Below are 19953 nucleotides of genomic sequence, written 5' to 3'. Positions count from 1 at the left end.
TTCATATTCACCACCTTCTCCGGAAGGGCATTCCAGGCATCCACCACCCTCTCATTGATGAAATATTTCCTGACATTGGTTCTGAGTCGTTCCCCCTGGAGTTTCATTTCGTGACCCCTAGTACTATTTTCTTTCCAATGGATAAGGTTCAAAGTCAGTGTATCATTAAAACCTTTCAGGTATCTGAAGGTCTGTCTCATATTGCCCCTGCACCTCCTCTCTTCCAGGGTATACATATTTAGATCCTTTCGCCTCTCCTCATAGGTCTTTTGATACAGATCCCACACCATTTTGGTCACCCTATTCTGGACAGCCTCCATCCTATCTCTATCCAGAGTTGAACACAGTACTCCAAGTGTCACCTCACCAAGGTCCTGTACAAGGGCATTATCACCTCCTTTTTCTTACTGGTTATTCCGCTCTCTATGCAGCCCAACATTCTTCTGGTGTTAGCCATTGCCTTGTTACATTGCTTCACCATCATGAGATCTCCAGATACTATTACCCCATGATCCCTCTCTTGGTTCATGCACATCAGTCTTTCAACCCCCATCACATACAGTTCTTTTAAATTACTGCACCCCAAATGATTGACTCTGCACTTCTTGCCATTGAATCCAGCTTCCAACTCTTTGACCACTCTTCAAGCTTTCTTAAATCTCTTTTCATTCTCTCTACTCCTTCAGGTGTGTCCACTTTGTTGAAGATCTTAGTAATATCCACAAAAAGACAAACTTTATCTTCTATCCCTTCCACAATATTGCTCACAAAGATATTAAACAAAACCTGTCCCAACACCCACCTACTACTGCTACCAGCATCAGAGTGAGTACTACTGCTCCAGTTCTGTCTCTGCATTGTCTCATCACTCTCTCCATAGATCCTCGGCCTACCCCTCACCACTACCGGATCTACTCTCACTGGCCTTTCCATCTGGGCCTGGATTCTCGGCCTACCCCGCTTCGCGGACCACTACCGAACCCATCTCCCTTTCGGGACCTGGAGAACCTGTGTGGTGCCTTTCTACTCTACAGTCTTCAGATGGGACATTACCAATCTACGTTGCAGTATAATAAAGACTCACTTTCTCTGTGTCCATCTCTGCTTAAGAGCTAGCCCATCGCTGCAAGTCCCTGCAGGGCTCCGCCCTGTGGGAGGTGCCATCTCTTGCAGCGACCAAGGGCCCACGCCTCAATGTCCAAAACATAACAGTTAGATCCAGGATAGATTTTGCCACAATATTATGTGCAACTGGTATTTAGTAGTGCTTGGCTTAATTACTTCTTTTTGTACAACTGATTATACAACAATGCAAGGACTTATGTTAAAAGCCTTGAAAACTTAACTCATGTTTGTTTAATTCTGGATATTTAGCTCCCAAGTCAAAGATGAAATAAAAGTTAAATTAACATTAGGTACCAGAAATGTGAGTTATGGTGCAATGTCAGCATGGTCCTAGACCTGGAGTTCACTAGCCACCAGAAATGTGTGTTAGCTTTTATTCCATCTCTGACTCAGGCATCCAAACTTAAAAAAAAGTGAACCAAGCACTGGGCTACCCATGTCTGGGATCCAGAGGGATTCCATCCCTACCAACACCCTCCACCCAACTACCTGCTCTCCACCCAGCTGTCTGGTGCACCTTTTGATTTTTAAGCATACAAATAATGTTTTATGCACATTATTGGGGCCGATGTAATAATGCTGAGCAGACATCTCTACTTATCCGTGCACCTACTTGTGTGTTAGCATGTATGTATTAACTCCTGTTGCAGCTGCATACCATTAGCTTACTGCATCGGATTCTGGGACCGAGCGGTGATCCCCCTGGTCCGGAGACAAATGTAGCCTGACCCTAGCCTTACTTAAAACACTATATCTTTATTCAGCTTCACATACAAACAACAGTAGACTGTCTTTCCTTTCAGACAAATGTACTTTAGTTACTCACAGTTCTGTAGTGCTTTCCTCAGTACTCACAGCTCAATTTCGGCACAGCTCAGTGTTTGGATAGTGTTACTCAACAGGAGCTGCCCTCCTCCTGGAGACCCGGGCCTGATCTGACTTACCCCACCTGGATCCCAGCTCTTATTCCTCCCCTTCTAGACCCCACCCACAGAGCTCTCTCTCACAAGGGGAATTAAAGGGGACTAGACACCTAGCCTAGTCCTGCACCAATTCAAGGGGGAATATAGGGTCAGTGCCTCACATACCCTTCAGCTTAGACCCGTTGAGCTGAGCATTTTCACTCCCCCCCCCCCCCCGATCCCATCCAGGAAAGTGCCTCACCTCCCCAGCCCCTCTTATCTGGCTACCCACCAGTTAGGCTTGGGGTTAGGGTTCTAAGGTTATGGTCACCCCCACCTTCCAGGGTAACCCTAGACCGCTCCACTACCACCCAATGTACCGCCTGCACCTCAAGTCTTTTGCTGGCTCTGGGTTCAAATTCCACCCCAGTATAACTTCTTGGAATGGCTGTGGTACCTCCATTGGTGATTTGTCTGGTATCCCCTCAGCATTCTGGCCACTCATCCACGCCAATCACTGGCTCCTCCACAGCCTCACTTGCTGGGGTCTCTGCAGTGTCACCTTCTGGGCTCTCCATGGTTCCTTCTTCTGGGTTCTCCTCCACAGCCTCGCTCGCTCGGGCCTCTGTAACACCACCCTCTTGGCACTTCATCTCCTTTCTGGGTTTCTCACGGGAGTTAGCTCCTAGCTCCCAGCAATGTTTGGGCATCCTACAGAGTCTTCCTCAGCGCCATCGTTTAACCTATTAGTGCTGCAGCCCGCTGGCCACTCAATAATGCCTCCTCCTAGGCAGTTTGTCTCACCCTCCCCAGTGTTCTCTATGACCCCTCTCTCAAGGTTCTTCAACGCCTCCTTCTCTGGGCTTCTCATAGGAGCTGTTTCTGGTCTCCCGGTAGTGTTTGGGCACCCTCAGGGTCTTCATCTGGATCCCCTGTAGTGCTAACTCCACTGCTGGGCCTCCACTGAGTTCTTTGTGGTGGCATGCTCAGCTCCCAAGCCACATAAGTTATTTTCTACACAGGAATCAATAATAGCCTAGCCCTTATTCAGGTTCTTTTTTCCCATAGCTAGGGCAAGCTGGTGCTTTATGAGGCTCTCCTGTAACTTCCTCCGCCATTACAGAAGCCTCTGCAATAATGCTTGCCAACTTTCTTCAGTCATGCTATTAGACCAGTGATGGCGAACCTTTTAGAGACCGAGTGCCGAAACTGCAACCTAAAACCCACTTATTTATCGCAAAGTGCCAACACGGCAATTTAACTTGAATACTGAGGTTTTAGTTTAGTTCTGCCACGAACTACCATAAGCTCTTCCTAATCGAGGCCAGCATTCAAACTGCGACAGCGCCAACCTACAAGGCCTAAAAAATAGTCCACCCAGCCGCGTACCTTTATGTAAGATACCAACAGCACGTTCTGCGAGCGCTAACAAACGCAGCAGCTCACCAATTGGCTGTCGCTGTAGCATCAGCAGGTGCGTAAGCGCGGGGGTCAACCGGTATTTAAACATGCTCAGGGAGCAAGGTCTCCTCAGTTGTGATTGAGACTATCAAGGGGAGGAGTTCCTGATAAGCGGTAAACTGGACAGCTACTGCTCCAACGCTTCTGCTACAATCCTGCCATTATTAAATTTGTGCTAACGACAGAAAAACATTGCATGAGCATTTAGAAACCTAAAAAACAGAGAACATCAAATTTATTTATTTTTTTTAAATACACGTTCAGAACTCCTCGCGTGCTAATATAACTGGCTGATCACGCTTTAGGAAAGGGGTGACCACCTTTCAGGCCATTTTTCTACTTTAGATCCCCCCCCCCACACTCCCAAAGGAGATTACTGTATTTTTCGCACTATAAGACACATCTGACCATAATTCGCACCTAGGATTTAGAGGAGGAAAATAAGAAAACAAATATTCTGAACCAAATGGTGTGCTAAAATATTTAATAAGATATAACAGAATAATATTTCAACAATGTAAAGTGAACAGCAGTAGTAAGAACCATCATCACTGTCATTAACAAATGAGAAAAGACTTTAACATTCATGTACTCTTCTAGTTGTCTGGGAGCCCCAAGAACTCATCATCTCTAATGTCAGAATTTAGGAAGCTCAGTTGCTCACAATCACTGGTATCACTTTCTTCGCTATCTTCAAATATGATATCATATTCAGTGCCATCTAAGGCATTGCTAATGCCACATATTTTGAATGACTGTACAACGGTTTCATCCTTTACTGACTGCCATGATGTTTTCACCCATTCACAAACTTGAGTGATAGTGGGCCTCTTCATTCGTCCAGTAGGTGTCAGATCATAATTACCAGCAGCCATCCATTTGTTCCACTCTTCTCGCAGAGGTTGCAATTGGCTGGTAAGACCCCCCAGGAATTACAGCAAGATGAGTCTTCACTTATTTATTTATGTTTTTATTTATTTACTAGCTTTTATATACTGATGTACGTTGGAAACATCTTGTCAGTTTACAAAGAACAAAATTAGCAACAAGCTTTACAGGGAACAAGGAACTGAATGAACAAATAATATTAGGGAGAGGTAATCTTAGGAAACAAAAGAACTAGAGGAAAAGAGGGGGGCAAGGGAGAGAGGGGTGCTGGGAGAGGGGGGGGTGGGCAGGCGGGGATGTGAGGAGCAAGGGAGGGGGAGCAGGATTAGAATATACTTATCATCACATACTTATAAGGAGGCAGTAAAAACATGTTATATACAAATTATATCCAGGTTATATACAGAAGTTAGCTAGCAGGGAGATAGAACAGATTACATTATCATAGATTACTGAGTTTAGACTGACATATTACAACTTTGGGATGAAGTAGAGGCAAGGATATTAGAGGAGGTAGTGAGGAGAATGCAACAGAGAGGTTTTCATAACTGGGGGGGGGGGGGGAGTGTTGAAGGGAAGGCAAAAGCAGGGTGCCGTGAAGAGGGAAAAGGAAGGGGGTGTCACGGGTAGAAAAGGGAGAGCTAGCGTTTAGGTGTAAGAATGCGTGAAGAGCCAAGTCTTAAGGTTCTGCTTGAATATTTTAGGACAAGTTTCTTAGCGAAGAGAGGGAGGTAGTTTGTTCCAGAGGGAGGGACCTGCAAGTGAGAAGGCCCTTTCTTTGGTGGAGCGCAGCTTAGTAAGTTTGGGTGAGGGGGTATGCAGTGTGGCCAAGTACTGTTTTCTAGTGGGTCTATTATTGGTATGAAAGGTGAAATGCTCTTTAAACCAGTGCATGTTTTGGTTGTGAAGGGATTTGTGTATTAGAGTGAGAGATTTGTATGTAATTCTAGATGATACGGGTAACCAATGCAGATGTTTGAGTACGGGGGTTATGTGATCATTTTTGTTGGTGTTGGTTCTTTAAAGCACTTTTTTGTGGTTTCGCTAATATGTGCTCTAAACTGGTCAAGCACTAATAGGGTAGGTTTTTTCAGAAACCCTCCAGGACATTTGGACCACACTTTTTCAACCCATACTCTCATTCCATTTTCGTCCATCCATCCTTTCTCATGAACATGCACAACAACTCCTTGTGGGATCACTTCTTTTAGCATGTTTTTCCTTTTGAAAATTAACATCGGTGGCAGTTTGGTGCCGTCTGCACAGCAGGACAACACAACCGTGTAATGGGTTTTCTCATGTCCTGAGGTTTTCACGGTTATGGTTTTGGCACCTTTCAGATCAACAGTCCTGTTAGATGGCACATCAAAGGGTAGCGGGACTTCATCCATATTCCCAATCTGGCCAATTTCAAAATCATTTTTCTTCCTAGCATCAATTACAAATTTGTGAAAAGACACAATCTTTGATTCCTATTCTTTTGGCATTTTTTGCGCAATTCTAGTCTTGGTGCGCATAGCAAGGCCACTTCGCCTCATAAATCTGAAGCACCACGATGGTGATCCAGTAAAATCCTGAATGCCTTTCTCTACAGCAATGCGTTTGGCTTCATGTATTATCATTTTTGTAGAGAATGAGAAGCCATTATTCCTGTGATGTGTGATCCATTCTTTCATGTCCACTTCTAACTGTGGCCACTTTGCAGCATGTCCACGAAAAGTGTGCTTACTTTTATCTGCTTTTTGCAGCTGATCCTCCTGTTTCTTCCACTCTCTTATCATTTTTTCAGTTGGAGATGACCCAAAATGTTTCTCCGCTGCTCTGTTTCCATGTTCCTTAACATATTTTACTACCTCCAGTTTAAAAGGAAATTTATATGCTTGCATTTTCTGCTTTGACATCTTTGTACCATAAGTAGCATGAGACTGTGGTATTTTTCTGCAAGAAAACACAGTAATGAAAGAAAGATCAGCCCAGGGATTTTCTGCCCAGGCCGGCCCAGGAGATACCCCATGGTCTGCTGAGCTCGGCTCTGTCATGGCCACGCTTGACAGACCACGTGACCAGAGCAACCGGCCCACTGGGAGATGCCCAATCCCCCGATAGGTCAATCCGCCCCTGACTTTATGTCTCTCACCTAATCCCCTTCTCCAATCCACCCACACTTTGGAAGGATTATAGTATCTGTCTCAATCACAGGAGAGGAGATCCATGTCTGAAGAGCTGCTGGGATAATCAGTTTCCCACATTTACCAGTATTTCTGGGGAGCCAAAAGGAGGAAGAACAAAAGAGGTACCACAGAAACTGTCAGTGATAAGTTTTGTGTATTCTGTTGGACTGTATTTCTGTTTTTCTGGAAAGTTCAGAAAGAGATTTGTGTTAATTTTTGAAATTCTATCTTTTTTTTCAATAAAGTTTTGTGACTGGAATAAACCAGTATGTGAGGAGTGTCATTTTGCTGGACTGTTTCTTGTGTCCCTAGAATCCTGGAGTGATAATACTCTCACCCCCACAGAGAATTCTTTCGGCGCCTCACTGAGTTTTGTAGGGGCTCAGCAGCACCCAAAATTGTGCCCCTTTCCAAAGGGAAAGCCAAAAAAGGGGTTTACAAATATACAGTATACAGCATCTCCCTCTCTACCTCCTTTCCCCTGTATGCAACTCCCTCTCTCCCCTGCCAAGAATCTCCCTCTCTCTCATCCCCATCCCCAATGTAGCATTCCCCCCCACCTTACCAGCAGTGGCTCCAGGCTCTTATGCTACTCTTTGACTTTTGTCCCTCCTTCAGAAGATTGCCTGCATGTGCCTTTACTCTGTCTCCCGCGCTTTGTAGCACTTCCACGGGGGGGGGGGGGGGGGGGTGGAGAGGAGGAGGAGGCAGGATCTGAAGCCTTCCAGCAGAGGTGAAACCTCTATGGCGGACATCAGCTCCATTTTTGGGTGGGGGGCAGGCGCGCAGCGCAGCCTACCAAATCGGGCTCACCGTCCGCCGGTGAGCTTTTTTTAAATTTTAATGCCCGATTTGGTAGGCCGCGCTGCGTGCCAATCCCCCGCCCGAAAACGGAGCCGGTTTGCGGCGAAACTGAGTTGTTGTTTTTTTTTTAATGCCCAGTTTGGTAGGTCGTCCCTCGCCCGAAAATGGAGCCGGTTTGCGGTTTGAGGAAATGGAGCCGGTTGCGGTTTGAGGAGGAGGCAGGATCTGAAGCCTTCCAGCAGTGGTGAAACCTCTACGGCGGGCATTGGCTCCGTTTTCGGGCGGAGGACGGGCGTGCAGCATGGCTTACCAAATCGGGCATTAAAATTTTTTTTAAAAAGTTCACCGGTGGATAATGGTGAGCTTTTTTTAAATTTTAATGCCTGATTTGGAAGGCCGCGCTGTGTGCCCATCCCCCGCCCGAAAACGGAGCCGGTTTGCAGCGAAACATGAGTTTTTTGTAAAATTTAAATGACCAGTTTGGTAGGCTGCGCGCCCGTCCCCTGCCTGAAAACAGTCGGGTTGCGGCGAAACTAAGCTTTTTTTTTTTTTTAATTTTAATGCCCAGTTTGGTAGGCTGTCCTCCGCTCGAAAATGGAGTTGGTTTGCGGCAAAATGGTGAGCTTTTATTTTAATTCTCTAAACGCCGAGGGAGAGGTTTCTTGAGGTCTGTGACACTACATTTGCTCCATAAGACGCACAGACATTTCCCCCCCACTTTTGGGGGAAAAAAAGTGCGTCTTATGGAGCGAAAAATACAGTATATACATAAAAAGGCAGCACAACTTTAGTGTCACCTAAAATTACTGGAAAAACGAAGAGACTTGCAGTTCCTGAAATATCCGCACTAATTTGTCAAGACTATCCGAAAGTGGGCACTGGCTGGAAGGAATCTAACAAGAAGATGAACGATTTACAACAAATTCAATTCAACAATTTCTGTCCCAACCCTGGGGGCTTTAAATATCAGAAAATGGAGAGCGCAGGAATCTGCACTGCCTACCCGAAGAGCAAAGGGCAGACACTGGGGAGTGCTCAGATTCTGGCCACCTGTGGCCACCAACACTAGGGAAGAAGAGCCAGATAGCAGCCCGGCAACACCCGCCGCCGGCAGAGGCGCACGAGGAGGAGACGGCTGCGCAGGCGCAGATGGTCGGAAAACTGGCAATGGCGGCACAGTTACCATCGCTGGCATGGACAGCAGGCAGCCATGGAGCTAGGCGGCTGTATTGTCCGGAGAAAATCCAGATGGTTGGCAACCCTAGCAACGGCGCGCGTGCCCACAGAGAGGACTCTGAGTGCCCCCTTTGGCACACATGCCATAGGTTCGCCACCACTGTCCTAGACTGTTGCATTCTGGTGCTGCAGTACCCTCGCCATTCCACTCCAGGTTTTCTTTCTGGCTACACACCTTGAACTGTAGAGTAGCTGGCTTGCTGAAAGAAGGCCCCGCCCTGTTCCTATCCAACACACTCAAAGCCCACTTACAGCTCGATACTGTAAGGTGCGGTTGGAGATAAACTCGCTGTGGGCGCACAATTGGGACGCGTAAGGCGATCCTGCGATACAGTCTCCAGTTTCACGCGTCCTTAGCGCTTCTTGAAACCGACCCGTAACCTTTCCCGCACGCAGCATGTAAATGATATGTAAATGAACGAATTAGCTATTCCCTCCGATACTGTGACGCGCGCTCCGACTATTGCTTTTTTTCCCTGCCGATTTGCCGCGCGTTTAACCTGTTAGTTTACCGCCTACCCCTACCCCTGCGATAGAGGCAGGAGTAAGGGTAAGCGGCAAACTTTCCCCCAGCCCCCGCTCACCTGCCCTGGCCGCGTCCATGGGTGCCGGTCTCCGGGGTAGCCCCAGTCCTCACCCTCCTCCCGAAGCAAAAAAAAAAAGCGAAAAAAAAATCCAATGCGGCCCTACTTCGGCAGCTCCCCTTCGGCGGAGACGGCAGTGTAAAGCGAGACAGACCGCGGCGCAAGGAGAGGAGGAGAGAGAAGACGCAACTTACTCCAGCCAGCCCTCCTCCGGACAGCAGCTCCTCTGCCTCCCAGCTGCCGGCGAAGATAGACGCCCGAATGGGTAGGCCCCTCGTGCAATTTGACCTCAAGGCGTGACGTCACGATGTTTGGCGTCACGGCATGCGACGTCACGCCTTGAGGTCAAATTGCACGAGGGGCCTACCCGTTCGGGCGTCTATCTTCGCCGGCAGCTGGGAGGCAGAGGAGCCGCTGTCCGGAGGAGGGCTGGCTGGAGTAAGTTGCGTCTTCTCTCTCCTCCTCTCCTTGCGCCGCGGTCTGTCTCGCTTTACACTGCCGTCTCCGCCGTAGGGGGGCTGCCGAAGGGGAGCTGCGAAGTGGGGGCTGGCTGGAGTAAGTTGCGTCTTCTCTCCTCCTCTCCTTGCGCCGCAGCCCCCCCCCCCCCCCCCCCCCCCCCCGGACATCGGCGACGACCGCGGCTCCTGCTCCAGCCTCCAGCTGTCAGACAGACGCATCGCACATGGGAAAGCGGCCCCTATGCGTGCAATTGGCTGCTCAAGACGTGACGTCACATGCCGTGACGCCAAACGTCGTGACGTCACGTCTTGAGCAGCCAATTGCACGCATAGGGGCCGCTTTCCCACGTGCGATGCGTCTGTCTGACAGCTGGAGGCTGGAGCCGCGGTGGTCGCCGATGTCCGGAGGGGGGGGGGGGCTGCAAAAGTAAGTCGCTTCGTCGCTTTAAACTGCCCCCCCCTCCTCCCGGAGCAAGGCTGCTTTTCGCGCCCTGCTTCGGGAGGAGAGGAGAAGGGACTAGCAGGCCCGAGCCTAGGATTGCCCGTCTCTCCCTTGCTACTTTTTCGGTTTTGTTTTTTTTGCTTCGGGAGGAGGGGACAAGACTGGGGCTGCACTGGAGACCGGACGCGGCCAGGGCAGGTGAGCGGGGGCTGGGGGAAAGTTTGCCGAGCATCGGAGAACATAACTGTCCACTTCCTGGTACCTGTCATTTCAAATGTCATTTGAAATGACAGATACCAGCGTGGCCGTGAAGCGTTAGGCCCGCGCACCCAGGATACTGTAAAGGCGCTCTATACAGTAAAATGGGTTGCGCGGGCCTAACCTTCGCCTAACGCTTCGCAGACGCGGCATGCATTTGCATGCAATTTGAAGAGAGTATCGAGCGGTAGGTGAAGAGAACTGTGCGTGCGGGGAACGAGGATGCGCCTGGCACTGCCACACTCTTTCTAACGCGACATAACTGTATCGACCTGTTTGGTAGCTTTTCCCAAGGTGTCACCCTGCTCAGCACAGCCTTGCTGCACCTGTTTTTCACTTCCTTTTTTTTTCAAAGGAAAAAAAAAAATAAACAAAACAAAAAAAACCCCTGCATGACCAGCATTAACTTGCTACTATTAAATCCCTATTTACCTCCAGCAGAGCTTCTCACTTTAGCTGGTTCAAACCTTCCACTTTCCAGTTCTCACTTCAACCAGACACACTCACATGTTCCTCTCTACCTGAAACTTTTCTTTTTCTTCAGTGCAGCTTTTGAGCCACATCCTTTCACAAAACCCTGTGCTCTGTACCTTGTTTTAGAGCCACAGGTTCTCTGCACTTTTCTTTGGAGGCTGGGTTTCTTTTTCTGTGCAATGCTTTAGAAAGCTAAGTTGATCGGGTATTTCAGTAAAATAGTTACCTTATTGAAGGGATATGGAAGCGGCATATAATAAACTGTTGCTGAGGGTGTTCAAAGTGAGTTATTGTAACACAGACGCTGAGAGTGGTAAAAGGGATTTACTGCAATTTAGATGAGGAGAGCGTCGAAGACTTGAGAAATTGTTGTTGAGAGCATTAATAACTATTGCAATACAGATGCTGAGAGCGGCAAAACTGTGATTTAGCCGTGGAGAGCGTCGAATATTTAAAAAACAGAGGAAGATTGAGCAATTTTGCTGATTTTAAGTGCACAAAACACATAGGGCCAGATTTTAAAAACTACATGCGGGCGTAGATTTGTGTGCGCAACCCGGCACACACAAATCTACGCCCGGTTTTATAACATGTGTGTGCAGCCACGCGCATGTTATAAAATCCAGGGTCGGCACGCGCAAAGGAGTGCACAATTGTGCAACTTGTGAGCGCCGAGCCGCACAGCCTTCCTCCGTTCCCTCCGTTCCCTCCGCCCCCCCACCTTCCCCTCCCTTCCCCTACCTAACCCGCCCCCCCAGCCCTACCTAACCCCCCTCCCTTACCTTTGTCCTATAAGTTGCGGCTGCCTCCGGGCAGGCGTAGATTGCGCGCGCCGGCCAATGGCCGGCCTGTGATCCCAGGCACAGCGGCAAATGGCCGCTGTGCCTGGAGGCTCCGACCCTGCCCCCAAACCGCCACGCCACACCACACCCATGCCCCGCCATATGCGCGTCCCGGCGCTTGCACGCGTCGCCGAGCCTATGCAAAATAGGCTCAGTGTACGCAGGAGCGGGTTTTCGGGGTTATGCGCGTAACCCTTTGAAAATTCGCCCCATAATTTTTTTCACATAAAATATTTTAAAAAAACTAAGGTAGGATGGAGGTGAGTTTATGATTACAATTCATAATATTCTGTGTACAATGCCGAGGAGGCATGTTACAGAAAATGTATGAAACTTTCCTCATCCTATTATATATATTTTGTACATGAGTGGGGTAAATAAAGGAGTTTTTAGAAAAATCCCATGCATGACACCATATGTAGGACCGAGCGGTGATCCCCCAGGCCTAGAAACATAAATGTAGCCTGACTCCAGCCTTTCTTAAAATACAGAGTACATTTTTTTAAAATATGCGCGCGCACATGGACGCACAATTTTATAACATGCACACCACGGTGCACGCATGTTATAAAATCGGGGTGGTGCGCGCAAGGGGGGGCACAATTAAGCAAAAATCGCATGGCGACGCATCATCGGCCTTCCCCAGTTCCCTATCCCCTACCCATAACCTCCTTTCCCCTTCCCCTCTCCTACCCGCCCCCTATCCCTATCCTAGCTACTCCTATTTTTTTTAATTTACATTTTGCTCCTCCAAAGGAGCAGTAGCAAGTTGCGCATGCTGGCAGGGTGCCGGCGCGCTATCCCCCGGCACAGCGGCAAAGGGCTGCTGTACCGGCCACCTCCAGTCCTGCCCTGCCCCCTAAACCGCCCCTCCCCGCCCCCCGGACCTCTCCTTTGCTGAGGCCTGGCTCTTGTGCTCGTAACACGGGTTACGCACGCAGCCAGGCTCCTTTTAAATTTTGAAAGATGCCAGAGTGTTGTCAGTTCTGCTGTGCCTCTGTCTCGGCCTGTTTCCCTGCCACTTGTTGACTAAAGCAGTGTTGTCCCTAGCAGGCTGCAACAGCAGCAACAACTTTGAAAAAGAAATTCAAAGCAGGACCTCTAGCCACACTTTGTGTACTCAAGGTTCTGCAGTAGCCTCATCCCTCACATGTGTTACATTTAACAGGAAGTCTATGAGGAAGGAGGGGTGAGGCCTTGACCTGCTTATCTCTGCCGTGGATTCCTGTAATTCACCCTTTTAGTGCTTTTTTTATTATTGTGAATTGACTGCTGGTGACCCCAGAAGAACAAGAGTTAATAATTTTTCCAACATATTCCAGTGAGTGAGACTTTGATTACTCATAATCCCAGGGATTCAAGATGTGAGCCTGCTACCTAAGGAATTGAATATTGAAGGTTTTTGCTTTGGGGTGCAGTCAGATGGTCACAGAAGAAAAAGGGAGGATTTTATTACTTTCCCTGACCAGGATGAGATAATATAACCCTTGCCTCTAGGCTAGGTCTATTCCACCATCCATCTGACTATTTTGAAAAATTTGAACTGACAGAAGCTAGTGCCAGGATCACAAAATCCCATCAGTCACTTATGTGCCCCAAGGAGGATTCATGTGTAAATCTCAATTTTACCCTGGAACATCTATTTTTGTGTACATAAAATACATGCACAATATCAGGTTATGCATATACTTATGCATACAATACCCACATTATTTTATAACAAGCAAATTACCGCATAATCCCGTGTTTTATGCGCATAGGATTGATAACTTTAAAATGAGTACGCAGGTGCACACACACTGGAATTTTAAATTGCACTCACAATTTCGCGTGTACGATTTAAAATACACCCACTGTGCATATGTGTGCTCCTAATTTTAAATGATTACTCAAGCAAATGTAGTGCATGTATCTTCCTTAGGACTTTGTCGGCTTTAACGCACGGGTATCAGATTTTAAAACATGCTTCCCTGAAGTACATTCTCAGTTATACCAATTAGTCCAACAGTTTGCCCAGTCTATCTCAAGGTCATCGAGACCCATCTGGTTCTTCAGCCTGCACTCCTCCAGTTGACCTTAAAAACCCCTCACCCAGTCGTTTTAGTTCTAAACAGAGATTTATGCAGACTTACACCTCATCAAGAGCTGCATATATGCGGCTAACAGCCTACTGCATGCTGTAGGCACTGGACTTAAAATTTGGATTTACACACGTAACGTTTGGTCCTAGCCCGGAATGCCCCTGACACAACCCAATTCTGCCCCTTTTATTACTATTTTTTTTTTTTTACTTGCGCACATGTATGTATGTGCGTAATCTGTGGCTTTTAAAATTTGCGCTGCCCAGATATTCGCATAGATGGGCCTTTTAATGTGAGCAAACTTAAAATTCACCCCAAGTTGTTTAGAAAATTATCCTTACCTATAATTTCCTGGGTAGGAATTCTATATTGGTCACCAACCTAATGCCACTGAAGTACATTCATAGCAATAAGGATAAGAATACATGGCTCACTCATTGGTTTTTGTCTTGCCCAACTTTTAATTTTCATGGACTGGTTTAAAGAGTGGTAAGATGAAGGGAACTTCTAGTAGAGATGTGCTTCGTTAAGCCCTATCGTCTCGGGCTTTGTTTCAGGGCCTCCCGCAGGAAGTTTCATATTTCCCTCGGTTCGGATTTTTTTTTTGGGGGGCCTCGATTTTTGTGTTAGTGCGCACTATCAGGAGTTAGTGCTCGCTAAGCCCCGACAGTGCGCACTAACGGGGCAGGAGTTAGCGTGCACTAACACGAAAAATTAATTTTTCCAAAATTTCAGAAAATTTTCTTTCGTTTTCCGGTTCTCCCGAACCATACCGAATTAGGCAATTTTGTTGAAATTGCCTAATTTGGGAAAAACGAATGCACATTACTAATTTCTAGCACCCATTGTTTCTCAGCTAGGACCACCCAATGTTCTGAGTATGAATTGGAGAATATGCAACAGTGTGTATCTAACTTGCAGAAAATTGATAGAGGACATGCATGCCAGCTGCAGATTGGAGAGCAGTCTGTTATCATGGGAATGACAGCCACTGGGAGGTTCAAGCATTATAAAGCTACCGCTGGTAATAGCTGAAGGCCTTTAAAATCTTGCTGCAGAAGCACAGAGGAGAGAAAGAAGAATGAAACTATTCTGAGAAGGCAGCCAAACCATAATGGATTTAAGTTTGTAGCAGTTTACTACTGCCAAACTAGATGTTTGTGTGTGCCAAAGCTGTGCCCCTCCCTAAAAGCTGACTCTAGCTGTGGTAGGTTTAAGCTTTTGTCTGAGCGGATTACCATGCTGGTAAGTAAAGCCAACAAATGTTTAGTTAAACTCTGGATGGAGTTAGGAAACAAACAAATGAGGGGAAAAAAAAAGCTATTTTTAAAAAGCTACAACAGTTGTGAGATTCCTGAGAACGATTCTATTTAAAGTAAACTACACAAATAATTATCTGCACTAATTCTCCTCTCTAAAGGGTTCCCTGGTCACTTTCTACTGCCTCTAGCCACTAAAGTCAAGGTCAAAACAGAAGGAAGGTAGTGCCTCTCACAGTTTTCACAAATAATCATTGGCCACCTAGGAATAACTGGATTATGGGCAGGGTTTCAAGTGTCACAATCTTTTTGCTCACTTCTAATGAATTCTCACTCATTGTGGAATATATCTAACCAATTACTGCAAACCTCAGCAGTACAAAATACCAGTTACACATGAACATTCATTGGTGTCTTGTATTGTGATTTTTCAGATGTTACTAAAATTATACTAAAGAATGTTTAGTAGCCTATTTAACATCCATCTAGTTTTTGCATGCATGAGTGACCTCTTTTTTTTCATTAATATAATCCAAGACATAATATAGTATTGATGGAAACATTTCATATCTCCTACAGCAATTCAGACAACCTAAGGGCCTCATTTACTAAGCATTTTTCCCATAGACACAGAATGGGAGAAAAGCCTTAGTAGATCAAGCCCTAAGATCTTTAATTAGTTTTACTGTACAACCCATTAGAATGTGAACAGAAAAGAATTAAGCCACTATGGCCTCAAGTTTTGGGGTTTTTTAAAGTGATATTACTGATGGTACTACATGGTAATCTGTACCTTTCTACAGTCAAATTCACCACTACCACTTTGGATGCAGGTCCCAAATGGTCAATGCACTATGCACTGTGCACAGAAAACAATAGGCTGCATTTGTTTAAACATTATTGTGTATATTGGGTTTGTGCCTTGAAGCCTTGATGATGTCAGCAGTGACATCTAGTAATATAATGGGTGAAACTTGCAGGAAGGGCAGGGCCATTTGTCTGGGGTTTTTGTTTGTTTGTTTGTTTGTTTGTTTTTTTAAATCGGCTCCGAGTTGAGCCTTTGCTCACTTTTGCTCCTCTGACATTGTATTTTTTAATGGAAATGTCAAAGGAAAAAATATTCCATAGAAAATAAAGAACTAGAACCTACTTCATGACCACCAGACATTACTAGTACTCCATGAATGTCAGAACATGCTTTATCAGTTAAAAAAAAACAAACTACAGTAGGGGTTTCATCTAATAGCCTGTTGGCAGTGCTGCATGCTGCACATATGTGAGATACGTGTTCAGTTCCTGAGGTCTGCTCCTCAAGGCTAATCCAGGCTAGAGATGCTGCAGATGCAACATTCACAGCCTACAAGGGAAAGGATTTCTATTCATTGTGCAGAAGTGTCACCTACTGGCCAAACTCAGGATGCAAGTGTACTTGATTCCAGAGGTAATCACTGTCTGTAGCCCCTGGCTATATAGTCTGTCACTGTGATAGCTTAAAAAAAAAAACAAAAAACCATTGGTACTTGGTAAATGAAAGCTCATGACACCAGGGCTTCAGTAGGAAACACGAAGGAGCTAGAAGCCCAAGAGATTAGCAGAAATCTGCTGAGCCAACCCTCCCGTCCAGTAAATCTGAGTCAGTTTTCCATATTCCTAACCTCTGATTATGCATCTGTGTTAGTAATATCCACACCGTTATTTATTATGCTGCAATCAAGTAGTGTAGTAATAGTAAGTTTGAAATGCTGTTCAGAGTTTGAATCTCATAGATAAATTACTTGTGAGGTCACTGTAATTCTGACCTGAAGAAGAGAATATTAGCTCTCGAAATCTAGTCAAACCTTTATTTTTTGAGATCATGACATTATCTTTGTTTCAGGAAACTTACCTAGACACACAGCTTTTGACTGCTATCAAATCAATGGATCAGTCCAGAATAATTTTCCAGGGACAGAAATGTTCAAAGTTCAAATAACGATTCATGCTTTACTGCTGCTCAGGGATGGTATGCATATCGTGCAGAGTATTTCACAATTTACATACTTCCCTGAAGTCTAATCACAGTAATACACCACTTTTACTAGTGCCAAGCCTTTGAGTCAGTAATCTATCACTATGATTTATATATGTCTATATTTGGAATGGACAAGAATCATAAGCTGATGAGATTCAACCAGTGAAAGAGATCAGATCCTATAAAAATGTAGTGTGTAAGTTAAAAAAAATCACTATCATGACCAAATTCAAAGCATTTAGCTGGCTAACTCAGAAATTAGTTGGCTAAATGAATATTTGATCACTTATCTGGCTAAATTCTAATTGGCTAATAAGATAACCAGCTAGAATTTAGGGGGCTAAGGGGGTTATTTTGCAAGCCACATTATGGCCTTTTCGCACGTGTTAAGGCATTGTCGCATGCAAAAAATGCCTTAACACATGCGAAAAACACCATAATATCCACAGCGGGCCCTTCACTTTGGAACTCGCTCCTTCCAGACCTTCGTCTGGAACCATGCCACTCTACATTTAAAAAGAACCTTAAGACTTGGCTGTTCAAACAAGCTTTCCCCTAGAGCCAAGAACACGAAGAAAAGTAACCTACTTAGATTAATTTTTGCAATGTTAAAACTTGTTTACTTAATTTGTTCAATGTAAAAACTCCTGTTTTATTCTTATTCTGTTCTATGTAAACCGCTAAATGTAGCGACAGTTACTGTTCCTTGTGAACCGGGGTGATATGTATATTATACAGGAACCTCCGGTATATAAATCATTTAAATAAATAAATAAATAAATAAATAAATAAATAATGCATGGTGTGATGTTAATTTGGAAAAGAGGGAGGAGTTTGGGGTGGGATTTCTATCCAAGTGGGCTGGCTTTAGTTTGCAAAGCCATATCACAGTTTTAACAGCCATATTGCAATACTAGAAATAACTACACATTTCTCATTTGTATTAAGCTGTGTAATTTGGCTATATTACACTTTGTGATCTTTTTGCAAGAAGAGTTTTGAGTATTTTAGGGTGAGAGTGAGCAAGAGAGAGAGAGAGAGACTGACTAGCTATAAAGCCCTTACAGTAGTTAGGTATTTATACCTCTATATGTGGCCCACCTATTTACTCGAGGTGAGATTTAGGTAGTAGTGTAGGGGTCAGAGGCCACTTTGACATTCAGAATGAGATGTATGAACAGAACAGTACACTCTAGTGAAGATTTGATGTCCTTCGGAGTGAGGAAGCTCACACAAAGATGAGATTTGTACAATGTTCTCTCATCCTAGCTTGATGGACTCTCTACCTGGGTAACATCAAGCTAGGTTGAGAGAACATTGTACAAATCTCATCTTTGTGTGAGATTCCTCACTCCGAAGGACATCAAATCTTCACAAGAGTGTACTGTTCTGTTCATTCGTCTCACTCTGCATGTCAAATTGGCCCCTAACCCCCACACTACTACCTAAACCTCACCTCGAGTAAATAGGTGGGCCACATATAGAAGTATAAATACCTAACTACTATAAGGGCCTTATAGGTAGTCTCTCTCTCAATCACTCACTCTCATATATAGAGAGCGATGTGGACACATGGCAACAAAAAGAGTCATATTCAATATCATTCTGGCTAATTTTCAGAATTTTACTTCAAATCTGTATTTTCTTTATTATATATCCATGCCTTACCTCTGTATCCTATCTCCAAGAAGTTATATTCACTCAGTCTCTTTAAATTTAAAGCTCCTAATCTGTACTGCAAGTAATGAATAGACACAAAGAAATACTTACAAGTTACTCCTTTTTCCAAATTTTCATAATAGCCACAGAAACATATTTGTTGAAGAAGATTTGGATGAAACTTTTCAAAAGCTTTCACCTCCTTCAGTCGGGTAAATATAATATCCACATCTTCACCAGAGCGTTCCAATGGTCTGCAAGAAGAAAAAAAAAACACATTGCAAATAGTTATAAAATGGTACGAGCAGTGGCGTAGCCACGGGTGGGCCTGGGTGGGCAGGTGCCCACCCAACTTAGACCCAGGCCCACCCAACTGGCACCGGAACTGCAAGGCTGTCGCGGGATCCCATCCCCGCGACAGCGAACAAGAGAACCCACGCCTCGCGCGCCATCACTGCACACATGGGGAAGCGCTGCTGCGGCCGTATGGCCAACCGGTCTTCCTGTTCGGGGGGGGGGGGGAGCGGAAGCGCCACGCGTAGCTTCCGCTTCCTCCCCCCAATGCAGGAAGATCAGCTGCCTCTCCTGCTGCCACCCGTTCTCCTGCTATCTTCGGACCAAACGGCCCGCCGAACTTCCTGTTTGGGGGAGCGGAAGCGCCGCGCACAGCTTCCGCTTTCTCCCCCAGAGCAGGAAGATCAGCTGCCTCTCCTGCTGCCACCGGCCTCCTGCTATCTTCGGGCGTCGGGCCGTACTGCCCGCCGATCTTCCTGCTTGGGGGGGAGGGGAGGGAGGAAGTGGACGTTGTGCTCTGCGCTTCCGCTCCCCCCCCCCCGACAGGAAGTTCGGCGGGCAGTACTGCCCGACGCCCGAAGATAGCAGGAGGCCTGTGGCAGCAGGAGAGGCAGCTGATCTTCCTGCTCTGGGGGAGAAAGCGGAAGCTGTGCACGTGCTTGAATGTGTATGTGTGGATGAGAATGGGAGTGTGTGTGGGTGAAAACTGGAGCCTGGGTGTGTATGTGGGTGAGAATGGAAGCTTGAATATGTGGGTGAATGGGAGCTCGAATGTGTGTATGTGTGGTTGAGAATGGGAGCCTGGGTTTGTGGGTGGGTGAGAATGGGAGCTTGAATTTGTGAATATATGGGTGAGAATGAGAGCCTGGGTTTGTGTGGGTGGGTGAGAATGGAAGCTTGAATATGTGGATAAGAATGGGTGCTTGAATGTGTGTATGTGTGGGTGAGAATAGTACCTTAAATGTGTATATGTATGGATGAGAATGGGAGCTTGAATATGTGTG

At 46.0% G+C, this 19953-nt stretch overlaps 1 protein-coding gene across 1 annotated transcript in view; it reads right to left on the bottom strand.

Annotated features, from left to right (window-relative positions):
• Positions 1-19953, bottom strand: part of RAPGEF4 (Rap guanine nucleotide exchange factor 4) — a 464996-nt gene that overhangs the window by 404696 nt on the left and 40347 nt on the right. The window contains exon 3 of the mRNA XM_029605798.1: positions 18767-18911. Within this exon, the coding sequence (XP_029461658.1) occupies positions 18767-18911 (145 nt within the window). The remainder of the gene's footprint in view (positions 1-18766; positions 18912-19953) is intronic.

Source organism: Rhinatrema bivittatum, chromosome 6 (genome assembly GCF_901001135.1).
Source record: "Rhinatrema bivittatum chromosome 6, aRhiBiv1.1, whole genome shotgun sequence".
Taxonomy (NCBI): Eukaryota; Metazoa; Chordata; class Amphibia; order Gymnophiona; family Rhinatrematidae; genus Rhinatrema; species Rhinatrema bivittatum.
Note: the sequence above shows the minus strand (reverse complement) of the source record. Positions and strands in the feature narration are given on the sequence as shown.